An 18,167-nucleotide genomic window follows, 5' to 3' on the forward strand; every position below is an offset into this window, starting at 1 on the left:
GATAACCCTTTGAAGAACCATTTTTTGTTCTACCTGGCACCCAAAAAGGATTCTACCTGGACCCTAAAAGAGTATGGATTAGTTGAACAGTGAAGAAGAGAACCTCCGACAGTTTCTCTCTCTCTCCTCATGACCAGAATGTGTGGCATCCCGCTCAGGCATGTCTTTTACTTCGGCTTCTTTTGTTTTTGTATTTAACCATTATTTAACTAGGGAAGGCTAAGTGAGCTGCTGCCATGGTGTTAAACCTCAGGCGATGGGTCAGTGAGCTGCTGCCATGGTGTTAAACCTCAGGCGATGGGTCAGTGAGCTGCTGCCATGGTGTTAAACCTCAGGCGATGGGTCAGTGAGCTGCTGCCATGGTGTTAAACCTCAGGCGATGGGTCAGTGAGCTGCTGCCATGGTGTTAAACCTCAGGCGATGGGTCAGTGAGCTGCTGCCATGGTGTTAAACCTCAGGCGATAGGTCAGTGAGCTGCTGCTCCTCTGGGGTTTGTTTTATATCCTCTGTAGTACTACTATGGTAAAATGGGAGAGTGAAAAAGAACATTACATTTAAAGTCTCTCTTAATCTCCATTAGCAGAAAAAAATATTTCCAAATGTCGTGTAACTCAGACTAATATTTATTGTAAATGCCGTACTTCTTCACATTTTCAAACTTCCAGTCCTTATAGAACTCCCTATTTTTCATCAGGTAAAGAAGAATCCAGTCACAGAACCAGGCCCCCTGCAACCAAATGAGATCCATTAACAAATATAATATAATCTTATATAATAAAATATACAGAATATACTACACTGCTCAAAAAAATAAAGGGAACACATAATAACCTCTTGAAACTCTGGGGGCATTATTTCATTTTTGGATGAAAAACGTTCCCGTTTTAAACAAGATATTTTGTCACGAAAAGATGCTCGACTATGCATATAATTGACAGCTTTGGAAAGAAAACACTCTGACGTTTCCAAAACTGCAAAGATATTGTCTATGAGTGCCACAGAACTAATGCTACAGGCGAAACCAAGATGAAATTTCATACAGGAAGTGCGCCAGATTTTGAATGCGCTGTGTTCCAATGTCTCCTTATATGGCTGTGAATGCGCCAGTAATGAGCCTACACTTTCTGTCGTTTCCCCAAGGTGTCTGCAGCATTGTGACGTATTTGTAGGCATATCATTGGAAGATTGACCATTAGAGACTACATTTACCAGGTGTCCGCTTGGTGTCCTCCGTCGAAATTATTGCGTAATCTCCAGCTGTGTGCATTTTTCCATTTGGTTCAGAGGAGAAACCAAACTGCCACGAGTGATTTATCATCGAATAGATATGTGAAAAACACCTTGAGGATTGATTCTAAACAACGTTTGCCATGTTTCTGTCGATATTATGAAGTTAATTTGGAAAAAAGTTCGGCATTGTAATGACTGAATTTTCGTTTTTTTTTCTTAGCCAAACGTGATGAACAAAACGGAGCGATTTCTCCTACACAAATAATATTTTTGGAAAAACTGAACATTTGCCATCTAACTGAGAGTCTCCTCATTGAAAACATCCAAAGTTCTTCAAAGGTAAATGATTTTATTTGAATGGTTTTCTTGTTTTTGTGAACATGTTGCCTGCTGAATGCTAGGCTTAATGCTATGCTAGCTATCAATACTCTTACACAAATGCTTGTGTAGCTATGGTTGAAAAGCATATTTTGAAAATCTGAGATGACAGTGTTGTTAACAAAAGTCTAAGCTTGTGAGCCAAAATATTTATTTCATTTCATTTGCGATTTTCATGAATAGTTAACGTTGCGTTATGGTAATGAGCTTGAGGCTATAATTACGCTCCCGGATACGGGATTGCTCGTCGCAAGAGGACAATGTACACAATGTAACTCCAAGTCAATCACACTTCTGTGAAATCAAACTGTCCACTTAGGAAGCAACACTGATTGACAATACATTTCACATGCTGTTGTGCAAATGGAATAGACAACAGGTGGAAATTATGGGCAATTAGCAAGACACCCCCAATAAAGGAGTGGTTCTGCAGGTGGGGACCACAGACCACTTCTCAGTTCCTATGCTTCCTGGCTGATGTTTTGGCCACTTTAGAATGCTGGCGGTGCTTTCACTCTAGTGGTAGCATGAAACGGAGTCTACAACCCACACAAGTGGCTCAGGTAGTGCAGCTCATCCAGGATGGCACATCAATGCGAGGTTTGCGGTGTCTGTCAGTGTAGTGTCCAGAGCATGGAGGCGCTACCAGGAGACAGGCCAGTACATCAGGAGACGTGGAGGAGGCCATAGGAGGGCAACAACCCAGCAGCAGGACCGCTACCTCCGCCTTTGTGCAAGGAGGAGCAGGAGGAGCACTGCCAGAGCCCTGCAAAATGACCTCCAGCAGGCCACAAATGTGCATGTGTCTGCTCAAACGGTCAGAAACAGACTCCATGAGGGTGGTAGAGGGCCCGACATCCACAGGTGGGGGTTGTGCTTACAGCCCAACACCGTGCAGGATGTTTGGCATTTGCCAGAGAACACCAAGATTGGCAAATTCGCCACTGGCGCCCTGTGCTCTTCACAGATGAAAGCAGGTTTACACTGAGCACGTGACAGACGTGACAGAGTCTGGAGACGCCGTGAAGAATGTTCTGCTGCCTGCAACATCCTCCAGCATGACCGGTTTGGCATTCAGACCAGTCATGGTGTGGGGTGGCATTTCTTTGGGGGGCCGCACAGCCCTCCATGTGCTCGCCAGAGGTAGCCTGACTGCCATTAGGTACCGAGATGAGATCCTCAGACCCCTTGTGAGACCATATGCTGGTGCAGTTGGCCCTGGGTTCCTCCTGGGTTCCTCCTAATGCAAGACAATGCTAGACCTCATGTGGCTGGAGTGTGTCAGCAGTTCCTGCAAGAGGAAGGAATTGATGCTATGGACTGGCCCGCCCCGCCCGTTCCCCAGACCTGAATCAAATTGAGCACATCTGGGACATCATGTCTCGCTCCATCCACCAACGCCACATTGCACCACAGACTGTCCAGGAGTTGGCGGATGCTTTAGTCCAGGTCTGGGAGGAGATCCCTCAGGAGACCATCCGCCACCTCATCAGGAGCATGCCCAGGGGTTGTAGGGAGGTCATAAAGGCACGTGGAGGCCACACACACTACTGAGCCTCATTTTTACTTGTTTTGAGGACATTACATAAAAGTTGGATCAGCCGGTAGTGTGGTTTTCCACTGTAATTTTGAGTGTGACTCCAAATCCAGATCTCCATGGGTTGATAAATTTCTATTGATAATTTTTGTGTGATTTTGTTGTCAGCACATTCAACTATGTAAAGAAAAAATTATTTAATAAGAATATTTCATTCATTCAGATCTAGGATGTGTTATTTTAGTGTTCCCTTTATTTTTGTGAGCAGTGTCTATACCTGTATTGCAGAGGAGGCTGGTGGGAGGAGCTATAGGAAGATGGGCTCATTGTAATGAATGGAATAAATGAAACGGATACCACTCAATTTATTCCATTACAATGAGCCCGTCCTCCTATAGCTCCTCCCACCAGCCTCCTCGGTTGTACTGATACTCAAGTCCATAAGTATAGCCAATACAAATGTCATCTTTAAAAAATAATACTTACACCACCAATACAAGCTAGTCCTGAGCCTATATGGATAATGGTGGGTATGATACAGAACTTTCCAGCCTGTAGTAGAAAATAGAAGGAAGTAGAAAATAGAAGGAAGTAACAATAAGGGAATCAAAACATCAGGAAACAAAATAGATGCATTTATCCTAAAAAGCCATTAAATAATACATATTTCTCATACCTTCCCATGCACCATAATGTTGATGCGTATACCAAACACTTTGAAATGTGTTCGGTAGCTTTCTCCAGACCCAGTTTTAAAATAGCGAGCATGTCTGTTATGAGAGTACCAAAGATGTGGAAGATTAAAGTATGACTTCAAATTGAGTATTATGTGTCAACCTCGTGTGTGTGTTACCTGAAGTTGAATCCTGAGGACTCTCTGGATACATTAACATCAATGTGAGTAAAGTCGTACCGTGGCTGGCATTCTGAGGGATCTCTGTCAAGGTCGCACTCCCACCCAATCAGAATTCCAATTAAACCACCCTGGGGGGGGGGGGGGGGGGGGGGGGGGGGGAGAAAGAAAGAAAGAAAGAGATTGTCTTTCTTTACTTAAACAGTCTCATTTGATTTAAAACTCACCCCCCCCCCCCCCCATTAAAAATGTAAAAGCAATACATTTACCATACTCACCTTTCTATCTACCACATGAAACAAACCAACATCACCATACCCACTCCTACAACCGTATATCCAAAACATCTTTCCCAGCTATACAGACAGCCCCCCCAACACACCATATCTCCTCAAACATCTCTACACATTTGATCATTTTATAGAACCCAAACCCTAAGGCGCGCAGAGACCATCCCATTTAACCATAGTAAAGAGTCTGTTATCCCCCCACTTTTGACCCTGTTCCTCCTTGTTAGCTAACTTTGTAGCTGAACAAACAGAAAATTCAACAAAACACATTTGGCTTTCTCCTTATGGAGAAATACCCGAATACCTGTATCCCATTATAAACATCCCAACAGTAAAAACCACCCCAACCTCTCACACAGACATTCCAACAGAGACATTAAAGGCATTAACCTGGTGCACACAGAAAACACATGAATCACAGTTTCTTTCATTTTACAGAAAAGACACCCCTGCCCAACTCCCGGTTCAACCCGTGCCAACCAGCTGTTAGTGGCCAGGGCTCCATGTAGAACCCTCCACTGGAGGTCCCCTGACCTCTTTGGTACTGGGGGTTTGTAGAGCCCCCTCCACCTAAAACCCACCATACTCTCCGCCCCACATACCCCCTGCCACTGATGTGCCTTCACTCCTGTTAGGCTCCTAATGTTCCTAATCTTAACACAGAGGTTGTAGAGGGCTTTACCTCCCACATCCTCAATCTCCCACAGGCTCAGAGTGTTAAAATCTAACAAGTCCTCCAGACCCCTTGCCAGTCTCCAGTCTCTGCCGTCACCTGCAGTGGCGGAAACATTGGTGGCCCCTCTCCCTTTGGCCGTTCAAACATCCCCCTTACAGGCTCAGACAGTGCCTCCTGGACCTCCTCCAGGAATCTCTCTAGCAGCCTAAGAGACGTTATTCCTGTTTGTTGTACCAAGACTTCTGGGGTTTTCCACCCCTCCTCTCCCAGCAGTCTCAGGTCACCCAGCCTTTGTAAACCCACAGCCATCAGTTTCCTCTGCAGGGTGGCTGACTGAACTGATCTTAAAGGGATGGCTGGGTTGTGGAAGATAGGCTCCGCCCACACCCACAGCCCAGGCTCCACACCCCCTTCTCGTATGGGCCTTAGCAGCTGCCAGGCCCTCAGCATTGCAGAGTAAAAATCTGAGAGACCTGCTGTACTCAGCCTCTCCAGCTTCATGAGGAACAGCTGCTGGTCCAACCCTAATCCGCCAGCTCTCCTCAGCAGTGCGCATGCTGGCTCCCTCCAGCCAACATCAGCATGGTACAGCAGTCTCTGCACCACCTTTAGCCTGAAAGCAGCCATCCTGCTCTCCAGTTCCACCAGGCCCTGTCCTCCTTCGTGAATGGTCATGTACAACACTGCTGCCTTTAGCCAGTGATGGCCCGACCAGAAGAAGTACACCAGCTTGCGTTGCAGGTCTGCGAGCAGACCGGTGAGGGGATTGAGGACAGCTAGTTTATGCTACAGGGAAGATGCCACCAGGTTGTTAATTATCAGCACCCTCCCTCTGGCACTTGGGACAGGAGCCACCTCCACCTGGCCAGTCTTGACACCACTGCCTGTGACAGCCCCTCCCAGTTCTTCCTTACCCACTTCTCCGAGCCCAGGTACACCCCCAACACTTTAAGCCCTTCACAACCCCACTGCAAACCCCCTGGAAGTAGAGGAGGAGCCCTATCCCCCCTACTGAGCCCACCTCCCACCTTGACCATACATGACGCCCCAGCATACAACAGCTTCACACAGATCAAAAACCTTTCCCAAAACATCACATCAAACAGATACTCATGGTCCACTCTATCAAAAGCCTTCTCTTGATCTAAAGAGATCAGTACAAAATTCACATTAGAACCTCTCGACAAGTCCAACATGTCCCTAATTAAGAAAAAGTTGTCCGTGATTGAGTGTCCCGGTACACAATATGTTTGGTCCTTATGTACTATAGAGTCCAAATGGGACTTCAGTCTGGGGGCAAGTGGGGCAAGTTTGGCAAATCGACTTCATTCAACACATCACTATGCGTCTCCTGCAGAAACAACACCTGTACTCTTTTTTGTTTTACATATTCACCCAACACACTCCTCTTTCCCGCATTTCTAGCGCCATTTATATTGAGTGAGCCTACCCGAAGAGTCTCCATAAGAAGTGGGAGAAAAGCCAGCAGAGAAAGAGACCAATAGCAAAGCTCAGAAAGCCCCAGTGTCAGAAAGAAAATATGCATCTAAACAGTGTCGGAAGGTAAACCTTTACGCACTGTTGTGACCCACTTCCTCAACCTAAACCGTTTCCTGGGTGAGAGGACACCATGCCCCTCATTTTTCATAGCATGTTGTACTGATCTTACAAACTTTCTAGGATCAGAAAAAAAAAATTCCATGGTACCTTTGTCCACAGCCTTTTTCCGCTTGACACCCTCCTCCTCCCCCCTAATCTCTTACATTTCCCCACTATACTCTCCTCATCCACTAGAATAACCTGACTAGACCCAGCACCATCTATCACCTTCCCTGGCATGACTAGGCCCAGAATCATCTACACCACCCTCCATAGCATAACTAGGCCCAGCCTCAGCTACCCCACCATCTGTAGCCTGACTAGACCCAGCCCCCGCTACACCACCATCCATAACCTGACTGGACCCAGCCTCAGCTACCCCACCATCCATAGCCTGACTAGGCCCCGCCTCATCTTTTTTTATATTTTTATTTCAGCTTTATTTAACCAGGTAGACTAGTTGAGAACAAGTTCTCATTTACAACTGCGACCTGGCCAAGATAAAGCAAAGCAGTGTGAACAGACAGCAACACTGAGTTACACATGGAGTAAACAATAAACAAGTCAATAACACAGTAGAAAAAAAGCCATTTTGTAGATGACATCACTGAAGTCAAGGATCGGTAGGATAGTCCGTTTTACTAGGGTAAGTTTGGCAGCGTGAGTGATGGAGGCTTTGTTGCAAAATAGAAAGCCGATTCTAGATTTGATTTTGGATTGGAGATGTTTGATATGAGTCTGGAAGGAGAGTTTACTGTCTAGCCAGACACCTAGGTACTTATAGATGTCCACATATTCTAGGTCGGAACCATCCAGGGCGGTGATGCTAGTCGGGCGTGCGGGTGCTGGCAGCGAACGGTTGAAAAGCATGCATTTGGTTTTACTAGCGTTTAAGAGCAGTTGGAGGCCACGGAAGGAGTGTTGTATGGCATTGAAGCTCGTTTGGAGGTTAGATAGCACAGTGTCCAAGGAAGGGCCAGAAGTATACAGAATGGTATCGTCTGCGTAGAGGTGGATCAGGGAATCGCCCGCAGCAAGAGCAACATCATTGATATATACAGAGAAAAGAGTCGGCCCGAGAATTGAACCCTGTGGCACCCCCATAGAGACTGCCAGAGGACCGGACAACATGACCTCCGATTTGACACACTGAACTCTGTCTGCAAAGTAGTTGGAGAACCAGGCAAGGCAGTCATTAGAAAAACCGAGGCTACTTAGTCTACCGATAAGAATATGGTGATTGACAGTGTCGAAAGCCTTGGCCAGGTCGATGAAGACGGCTGCACAGTACTGTCTTTTATCGATGGCGGTTATGATATTGTTTAGTACCTTTAGCGTGGCTGAGGTGCACCCGTGACCGTCTCGGAAACCAGATTGCACAGCAGAACAGGTACGGTAGGATTCGAGATGGTCAGTGATCTGTTTGTTGACTTGGCTTTCGAAGACCTTAGATAGACCTATATCCATTCTGCCCTGCCTAACAGTTTGGGTCTAGATTGTCACCCCCTTTGAAGAGGGGAATGACCGCGGCAGCTTTCCAGTCCTTGGGGATCTCAGATGATATTAAAGAGAGGTTGAACAGGCTGGTAATAGGGGTTGTGACAATGGCGGCGGATAGTTTCAGAAATAGAGGGTCCAGATTTTCAAGCCCAGCTGATTTGTACGGGTCCAGGTTTTGCAGCTCTTTCAGAACATCTGCTATCTGGATTTGGGTAAAGGAGAAGCTGGGGAGGCTTGGGCGAGTAGCTGTGGGGGTGGGGGTGGAGCTGTTGGCCGAGGTTGGAGTAGCCAGGAGGAAGGCATGGCCAGCCGTTGAGAAATGCTTGAAGTTTTCGATTATCATGGATTTATCGGTGGTGACCGTGTTACCTAGCCTCAGTGCAGTGGGCAGCTGGGAGGAGGTGCCCCATAACTTTTTGGAGTTCGAGCTACAGGATGCAAATTTCTGCTTGAAAAAGCTGGCCTTTGCTTTCCTGACTGACTGCGTGTCCGCCACAGTCCGCCACAGAATGTTTTTGTGCTGGTCGAGGGCAGTCAGATCTGGAGTGAACCAGGGGCTATATCTGTTCTTAGTTCTTAGTCGGTAGCAGGCGGCAACAGTGAGAGACTTATTTCTGGAGAGATTCATTTTTAAAATTAGAAGTTCGAACTGTTTGGGTATGGACCTGGAAAGTATGACATTACTTTGCATGCTATCTTGACAGAAAATGTTATAGTTGGTTATGGAAATCTCAGAATTTTTGGTGGCTTTCCTAAGCCAGGATTCAGACACAGCAAGGACATCAGGGTTGGCAGAGTGTGCTAAAGCAGTGAGTAAAACAAACTTAGGGAGGAGGCTTCTGATGTTGACATGCATGAAACCAAGGCTTTTCTGATCACAGAAGTCAACAAATGAGGGTGCCTGGGGACATGCAGGGCCTGGGTTTACCTCCACATCACCCGCGGAAGCGAGGAGTAGTAGAATGAGGGTGCGGCTAAAGGCTATCAAAACTGGTCGCCTAGAGCGTTGGGGACAAAGAATAAAAGGAGCAGATTTCTGGGCGTGGTAGAATGTATTCAGGGCATAATGCGCAGACAGGGGTATGGTGGGGTGCGGGTACAGCGGAGGTAAGCCCAGGCACTGGGTGATGATAAGAGAGGTTGTATCTCTGGACATGCTGGTTGTAATGGGTGAGGTCACTGCATCTGTGGGAGGTGGGAGAAAGGAGGTATCAGAGCTATGAAGAGTGGAAGTAGGGGGTCCATTGTAAACTAAAACAATGATAACTAACCTGAACAACAGTATACAAGGTATATTGACATTTGAGAGAGACATACAACGAGGCATAAAGTAATCACAGGTGTTGATTGGGAGAGCTAGCTAAAACAACAGGTGAGACAACAACAGCTAATCAGCTAACACAACAACAGCAGGTAAAATGGCGATGACTAGGAGAGGGTCGGATTAACTACACACAGAGCCTGAGTTCGCGGCTGGGTCCGACAAATAAAAAATAAATAAACAGAATGGAGTACCGTGATTAATGGACAGTCCAGTAGGCATCAGCTATGTAGCCAAGTGATCATAGTGTCCAGGGGGCAGCAGTAGATGGAACAGGGGAGCCCCACTACGCTAGCGATACATCGTTTAAAGTTAGTAGCGTCTGCTCCAACGGAGGGCGGATGAAGGCACAGCAGATGGTGTATTCGTCGGCAGACCAGTCGTGGTGGTGCGGCGGGGCGCCGTGTCGACAGAGAATCCAAGCCAGATGGCGAAAGAGGTATTGTGGAATTTAGTTTGCTAGCCGGGAGATCTGCCTGGCTCACGGCTAACTGGTGCTAGCTTTGTGGCAGTGGCATTAGCCACTATACCCAATCGGTAGCAGCGGTGATCCGGTGCCAAGGTCCAGAGTTTACAGCAAGGATCCGGTCGAGTTTGTGGGGTTCGGGTGAACAGCTGAGTCGGCCGGGAGGTGGGCCTCGGGGAATAGCTTCGGTACTAGGTGCCACGGTGAGTGAAAGCTAGCTGTGAGCTAGCTAGCTGTGAGGATCAGAAGTAGTGGTCCAGGGATTACGGCAGGAATCCGGCGTTGTTGTAGAGAGACAGTCCGATATTGGTAGACAAGCGATATTGGTAGACAGGCGAGTATTATCCAGGCTAAAAACAGGGCTGGTATCTGTACAGAAGGTAAAAGCCGCTAACAATGACTAAATAGCTTGTAGCTAATTAGCTGGTTAGCTTCTGGAGATTCTTGAATGTGTTCTAAAATTGAAAATAATAGCGATTCCGTATCACAATGGGTGAGGCAGGTTACCGGAAGGTATAATCAAATAAAAAAAATCGAGAAGAGATTGAAAATAAATTGAAATTTATATTTAAAAAAAATATGAAAAAATACAAAAGTACACGAGAGGACAAAACAAACACGTCTTCACTGCTACGCCATCTTGGATTCTACACCACCATCTCTAGCCTGACTAGGCCCAGCCTCATCTACACCACCTTCCCTGGCATGACTAGGCCCAGCTTCTGCATCTCCTTACCCCCTGCACTTTGACCTCGATTTCCCCCACTGGCGCTTGTACCCTCACCTTGTCTACGGGCTTTATGTGGGCACGCAAAGCTCTTATACCCCAAATCCCCACACTCAAAAACACCATAGACAATATGTGCTGGCAAACCCTGCATAGAGCCCCTCCCGTGCCTCACTTTAAAATGCACATTTAGTTGTTGCTCAGATTCCGCTAGCAATAAACCTACCAACCAAATTAGCCTTTTTCATGAACACAACCACAGCTTTCTTCATTCTAGGAGCAGAATGTATACATTCAGCTCCTACCTGTTCACCGACCGCGAGCAGAACCTCCTCCACCTTAACTCCATTCTCAGGAACACACCTGAATCCATGCCGTATCGACAGCGTCTCCTCCGCGCTAGGCTGGGAAGCCATCGCGCACACCACACCTTCCAAAATCCAGGAAAGTTACTCTGTCCTCTTCCACCCTAACTTTGAAAAAACTGTGGATACCGCTAAAACAAATATTGCATTAACCCTCCACCATAGAAAAATAAAATTGAAAGAAAAGACCAAGAAAACAATCAAGAAAGTTAGTTAGGACAGAGCCCTCTACACCAAACATAAAATAAAAAAACTCCCAGCATGCACTGCGAGAGAGAGAGAGAGGAGTATTGATAGCAAAATGCTATATTATTTACATTATTTATGTATTATGTGGCTTACTCTTTGATGGTATGGTATCGTATAGAGTGTCCATTTAACTGCTTAATGTAATTGAAAACATCATCGTCAACATCATCATCAATAACAACAACAAATAAACTTTTAAATTGTGAAAACTGACCTTCAAAGCCATGTCCTGAAAGCTGTGTCCAGTTTGGTTAACAATGTCTCCCAGACGGAATATGGGGCAGTAGGGTTCAAGAGCCTCATCGTAGCGACATTTCTTCAGATGGAATTTATCAGCCGTGTCCTGAACGTTGGCCCTGATAATTGGGTGAAACATTTCAAAGTTTGTATTTATCAAAATGCAGACAGCAAACACTTTCTGAAATATGTAATATTAACAGATTAAAAGACTCAAGCTCCAGTTTATACATTTAAAGACAACTCTGGCAGTTTGAAAACCATATGCCTGTCAACTTTTTAGGTGGTGTTAATATAGACAACTTACTTTGAGAAACTGAATTTGGGAAATCGGATGACATTTTTTATGTAGATGGTGAAGTTTTCAGCTTCTCTTAACATATTCGTGTGCTTATGTCTATCCCTGAAGGAATAAAAGGGAATGACGATTACTACTGTGGACACATGCTCATGCGTGTGTGTGCATGTATTTGCCTGTGTGTGTGTATGTGGTTGTGTGTGTTCATGCATGTTTGTTTATGAGTGTTTATGGCTATGAAAGTGAAAGTGTGTGAGTGCACTTACTGTGGTTGGCATCTTCTCTCAACGGGGCACCAGCTATATATCTCACATGTACCATTGGATTTCCCATTGTCTCTCAAGCAGCGGCCTGTCCTAACTCCTACAGAAAAGTATATTTCACAGTATGTTTGTGAGCAGACAATATATGTAATTTCTCATTTCAATTTGTTTGAATTCAATTTGAGTTTTCAAAGATTCCTACCATGGCCAGCTACCACCAACTCTCCCTCTGCACAGTCTTCATCTCCCTTACAGTGGCCATCTGGCACATTGGGGCTCTGTGGAACAATACCCCACAACTAGTATGGTTTAACAAATACAGACCAAATACGGACCAAATACAGAGTATATTGCCGTTTTAAAAGGGTGGTTAAAGGTGACAACATAAAGGAATGAAAGGGAATTTCCTTACCTCAGCACAGTGGCCCAACTTCTGGTTTGGTGTCTCTATAAAATTGGTAACAATGAAAAAAACTGCTTCCCCCTATAGGAAAAAATAAAGTGGTGTTAAACCAGCCTGATATCAACTGATAAGAGTAAGTGTGGCACGCATTTGCAGAAAGATCATGAGACGTGATACATTGCATTCAATCAGCTTTAATATTGCTGATAGATTGTCACTTCCATCAATGTAATTGTCTGCATCATTTCCAATCCCCCGTATTTTTTTGTAAATATATACAGTACCAGCCAAAAGTTTGGACACACCTGCTCATTCAAGTTTTTTGGGGGGGTTTGAGATGGTTTGGGATGAGTTGGACCGCAGAGTGAAGGAAAAGCAGCCAACAAGTGCTCAGCCAACAAGTGGGAACTCCTTCAAGACTGTTGGAAAAGCATTCCAGGTGAAGCTGGTTGAGCAAATGCCAAGACTGTGCAAAACTGTCATCAAGACAAAAGGTTTTGTAGAACCTCAGATATATTTTGATTTGTTTAACACTTTTTTGGTTACTACATGATTCCATATGTATTATTTCATAGTTTAAACATTGGATTAGCTAACACAACGTGCCATTGGAACACAGGAGTGATGGTTGCTGATAATGGGCCTCTGTACGCCTATGTAGATATCCCATCAAATATCTGCTGTTTCCAGCTACAATAGTAATTTACAACATTAACAATGTCTACACTGTATTTCTGATCAATTTGATGTTATTTTAATGGACAAAAAATGCGCTTCATTTTCAAAAAGGTAGTGTGTGTGTGTACATTATATATATATATATATATATATATATATATATATATACACACAGTGGGGCAAAAAAGTATTTAGTCAGCCACCAATTGTGCAAGTTCTCCCACTTAAAAAGATGATAGAGGCCTGTAATTTTCATCATAGGTACACTTCAACTATGACAGACAAAATGAGAAGAAAAAATCCAGAAAATCACATTGTAGGATTTTTAATGGATTTATTTGCAAATTATGGTGGAAAATAAGTATTTGGTCAATAACAAAAGTTTATCTCAATACTTTGTTATATACCATTTGTTGGCAATGACAGGGGTCAAACATTTTCTGTAAGTCTTCACAAGGTTTTCACACACTGTTGCTGGTATTTTGGCCCATTCCTCCATGCAGATCTCTTCTAGAGCAGTGATGTTTTGGGGCTGTTGCTGGGCAACACGGACTTTCAACGCCCTCCAAAGATTTTCTATGGGGTTGAGATCTGGAGACTGGCCAGGCCACTCCAGGACCTTGAAATGCTTCTTACGAAGCCACTCCTTCGTTGCCCGGGCGGTGTGTTTGGGATCAATGTCATGCTGAAAGACCCAGCAACGTTTCATCTTCAATGCCCTTGCTGATGGAAGGAGGTTTTCACTCAAAATCTCACGATACATGGCCCCATTCATTCTTTCCTTTACACGGATCAGTTGTCCTGGTCCCTTTGCCGAAAAACAGCCCCAAAGCATGATGTTTCCACCCCCATGCTTCACAGTAGGTATGGTGTTCTTTGGATGCAACTCAGCATTTTTTGTCCTCCAAACACGACGAGTTGAGTTTTTACCAAAAAGTTATATTTTGGTTTCATCTGACCATATGACATTCTCCCAATCTTCTTCTGGATCATCCAAATGCTCTCTAGCAAACTTCAGACAGGCCTGGACATGTACTGGCTTAAGCAGGGGGACACGTCTGGCACTGCAGGATTTGAGTCCCTGGCGGCGTAGTGTGTTACTGATGGTAGGCTTTGTTACTTTGGTCCCAGCTTTCTGCAGGTCATTCACTAGGTCCCCCCGTGTGGTTCTGGGATTTTTGCTCATCGTTCTTGTGATCATTTTGACCCCACGGGGTGAGATCTTGCGTGGAGCCTCAGATCGAGGGAGATTATCAGTGGTCTTGTATGTATTCCATTTCCTAATAATTTCTCCCACAGTTGATTTCTTCAAACCAAGCTGCTTACCTACAGTGCCTTGCGAAAGTATTCGGCCCCCTTGAACTTTGCCACCTTTTGCCACATTTCAGGCTTCAAACATAAAGATATAAAACTGTATTTTTTTGTGAAGAATCAACAACAAGTGGGACACAATCATGAAGTGGAACGACATTTATTGGATATTTCAAACTTTTTTAACAAATCAAAAACTGAAAAATTGGGCGTGCAAAATTATTCAGCCCCTTTACTTTCAGTGCAGCAAACTCTCTCCAGAAGTTCAGTGAGGATCTCTGAATGATCCAATGTAGACCTAAATGACTAATGATGATAAATACAATCCACCTGTGTGTAATCAAGTCTCCGTATAAATGCACCTGCACTGTGATAGTCTCAGAGGTCCGTCAAAAGCGCAGAGAGCATCATGAAGAACAAGGAACACACCAGGCAGGTCCGAGATACTGTTGTGAAGAAGTTTAAAGCCGGATTTGGATACAAAAAGATTTCCCAAGCTTTAAACATCCCAAGGAGCACTGTGCAAGCGATAATATTGAAATGGAAGGAGTATCAGACAACTGCAAATCTACCAAGACCTGGCCGTCCCTCTAAACTTTCAGCTCATACAAGGAGAAGACTGATCAGAGATGCAGCCAACAGGCCCATGATTACTCTGGATGAACTGCAGAGATCTACAGCTGAGGTGGGAGACTCTGTCCAGAGGACAACAATCAGTCGTATATTGCACAAATCTGGCCTTTATGGAAGAGTGGCAAGAAGAAAGCCATTTCTTAAAGATATCCATAAAAAGTGTCATTTAAAGTTTGCCACAAGCCACCTGGGAGACACACCAAACATGTGGAAGAAGGTCCTCTGGTCAGATGAAACCAAAATTGAACTTTTTGGCAACAATGCAAAACGTTATGTTTGGCGTAAAAGCAACACAGCTGAACACACCATCCCCACTGTCAAACATGGTGGTGGCAGCATCATGGTTTGGGCCTGCTTTTCTTCAGCAGGGACAGGGAAGATGGTTAAAATTGATGGGAAGATGGATGGAGCCAAATACAGGACCATTCTGGAAGAAAACCTGATGGAGTCTGCAAAAGACCTGAGACTGGGACGGAGATTTGTCTTCCAACAAGACAATGATCCAAAACATAAAGCAAAATCTACGATGGAATGGTTAAAAAATAAACATATCCAGGTGTTAGAATGGCCAAGTCAATGTCCAGACCTGAATCCAATCGAGAATCTGTGGAAAGAACTGAAAACTGCTGTTCACAAATGCTCTCCATCCAACCTCACTGAGCTCGAGCTGTTTTGCAAGGAGGAATGGGAAAAAATGTCAGTCTCTCGATGTGCAAAACTGATAGAGACATACCCCAAGCGACTTACAGCTGTAATCGCAGCAAAAGGTGGCGCTACAAAGTATTAACTTAAGGGGGCTGAATAATTTTGCATGCCCAATTTTTCCGTTTTTGATTTGTTAAAAAAGTTTGAAATATCCAATAAATGTCGTTCCACTTCATGATTGTGTCCCACTTGTTGTTGATTCTTCACAAAAAAAATATAGTTTTATATCTTTATGTTTGAAGCCTGAAATGTGGCAAAAGGTCGCAAAGTTCAAGGGGGCCGAATACTTTCGCAAGGCACTGTACATACTATATACATTTACCTTGACCAATATATTTTTCAAAAGCATCCCAGACTGACGCTTATCAATAATACCATGTTAAACCAGTTAAACAGGACTGTCCTTTATCTCCTTCTTTTTCTACACAGTGGCTCCAGTTACACATTTTCTGGAAGCCTCATCACGATGGCTAAAAATCTGAAGCTTCATATCTTCATCAAGACGATCTAAATGCAGGACATTTCACTATGCATGACTGACAGTGAGAAATGTGAAGGGAGGGTTACCACAAAAAAATGTGTGTGTAAAGGCACAGAAACACATTCTACATATGTGAAACCATTTTTTTTCTCTGACAATGAAGCTTCTGGGGCGAGGGACGGGGACGCAACAGGACGTTACATTCAGAACCGCAGCCTCAGCCTTTATTATATTTAAGCAATAAGGCCAGAGGAGTTGTGGTATACGGCCAATATACCACGGCTAAGGGCTGTTCTTACGCGCAACGCAAAGAGGAATGCCTGGATACAGCCACTAGCTGTAGTATATTGGCCATATAACACAAACCACTGAGGTGCCTTATTGCTATTATATTGGCCATATACCAAACCCCCTCTGAGGTGCCTTATTGCAATCATACACTGGTTACCAATGTAAATAGAACAGTAAAAATGGTATACCCATGGTATACGTTCTGATACACCAATCAACATTCCGTTAAAAATTATATTTATTCTAGCAGTCAAGCACAGTGGATGAGATGGATCTTATTTCTAACATTAACATTAAATGTATTAAAGGGGATTGTGGTTAGTCTGACCTGGGGTGGAATGACATAGTCCACAGGTCCCCACACCATCCGTCCGAACTCTGATGTGTTGGTGACCGCCACTCCCTTCAGTTTGGTCATCACAGTACTCTGGATAGATTCCTCTTTGGTCTGGTAGGACTTCTTGCTCAGGAATACATACCTGTGTAGACCAGGAGGACAATATACTGTAGCTATCTCAATGGGGATAATCTGCTTAAAACTTGGAACAAGTGGAGGTTACTGTCTGATAGGGGTTTAAAATATTGGTTGGGAATATAGTTTTACATGTTAAGTTTCTGTGAACTACAAATATATGGACTAGATTGTATATTATTAATAACATTTCATATGCCTTTAGACTGTTATAAGGGCCTATATCTTGAAAATGTGGAAAGGTATTTATTGAGACCCTTACCCAACAAGGTATCCAATGATGGATAATTGTATAACTCTGTACAAACTGCCGACTCTCTTGCTTCCTACAATTATGAATTTTCCTGTCTTGTAGTCAAGATAGGAAAGCACATTCAAAAGAACTTTGCTTTTACAGCTATTGGAAGCCATCCCACGGTGATGATACTGTAAATCTGAAGACAACAGTCAGTTGGTTATACAGCCACTGCAACTGTTGAACCCACAGAAGCCATCACAGTCCAGTACTTGACCAGGGCAAATAAACTACTTTGGCAAACGTTCTGTTGATTTCAGCGTAATTTCAGTGTGCTAGTGTAACACTCATTATATTCTATATATACATTTAAACTCACATAAAAAATATGATTAAATGAGATCATAGTTTAGTTTCTTACCCTGGTCTACGAGATTATTGAAATCTGGAATCAAGTTCAAATCTTGTCTCTACCCATCAGCTTTTATACGAACAACAATGTAATGATGACATTGTTTCCCTAGGTCATATTTCAATTCAGCCAATGAGTTTCAAGGGGCATGGACTTTAAATCTTCTGAAGAGACAGTTTGTGCATATATTAACAACAAAAAGCATTCAGTTGACAACCAGTTGTCCAATAGGGGGAGGGATTAACAGCACACTGTAGAGCAGAGTGATTTACAAGAAATGTGTGGCAGGCTTAGAACAAATCACGTGATATAGATGTGCATCTGCAGGTCACAGGTGTAAGTTGATGCAAAATTTTCCCACATCCTATGATGTTCTGTACAAAACAACAGTACAAAATAGAATGTGAACGATTTCTGCTTTTGCATGAGACCCACGTTTTGAAAGGCAGGGATGCTTTTGTTACTGGTTTTACTGGCGATGACATGGAGGAGAAACATGAGTCAATAACAGATCAGTAGGCCTATGTGTGGGTTTCAATCCGAGGCGAAGATGTTAA

The 18,167-nt window shown here is 44.1% G+C and overlaps 1 protein-coding gene across 4 annotated transcripts; it reads right to left on the bottom strand.

The window, feature by feature from the left end:
• Positions 1-229: 229 nt before the first annotated feature.
• LOC110503896 (P2X purinoceptor 5) lies at positions 230-18,123 on the bottom strand. 4 transcript variants are annotated; one of them, XM_021582519.2, is made up of 14 exons: positions 17,620-18,123; positions 17,226-17,397; positions 16,820-16,970; positions 12,402-12,473; positions 12,192-12,288; positions 11,993-12,089; positions 11,736-11,831; positions 11,406-11,547; positions 3,999-4,129; positions 3,822-3,915; positions 3,632-3,697; positions 642-727; positions 454-517; positions 230-412 (listed from the first exon to the last, which is right to left on the bottom strand). In XM_021582519.2, the coding sequence occupies exons 2-14, from the start codon at positions 17,372-17,374 to the stop codon at positions 407-409; spliced, it is 1,251 nt and encodes a 416-aa protein (XP_021438194.1). In that variant the 5' UTR covers positions 17,375-17,397; positions 17,620-18,123; the 3' UTR covers positions 230-406. The 4 variants fall into 4 exon arrangements, with proteins under 4 accessions (XP_021438194.1, XP_021438197.1, XP_021438193.1 ...); XM_021582522.2 differs by having other exon boundaries at positions 230-517; positions 4,059-4,129; XM_021582518.2 differs by having other exon boundaries at positions 230-517; positions 17,620-17,953.
• Positions 18,124-18,167: the final 44 nt, after the last annotated feature.

The sequence above is a fragment of the Oncorhynchus mykiss genome, chromosome 24, assembly GCF_013265735.2.
Source record: "Oncorhynchus mykiss isolate Arlee chromosome 24, USDA_OmykA_1.1, whole genome shotgun sequence".
Taxonomy (NCBI): Eukaryota; Metazoa; Chordata; class Actinopteri; order Salmoniformes; family Salmonidae; genus Oncorhynchus; species Oncorhynchus mykiss.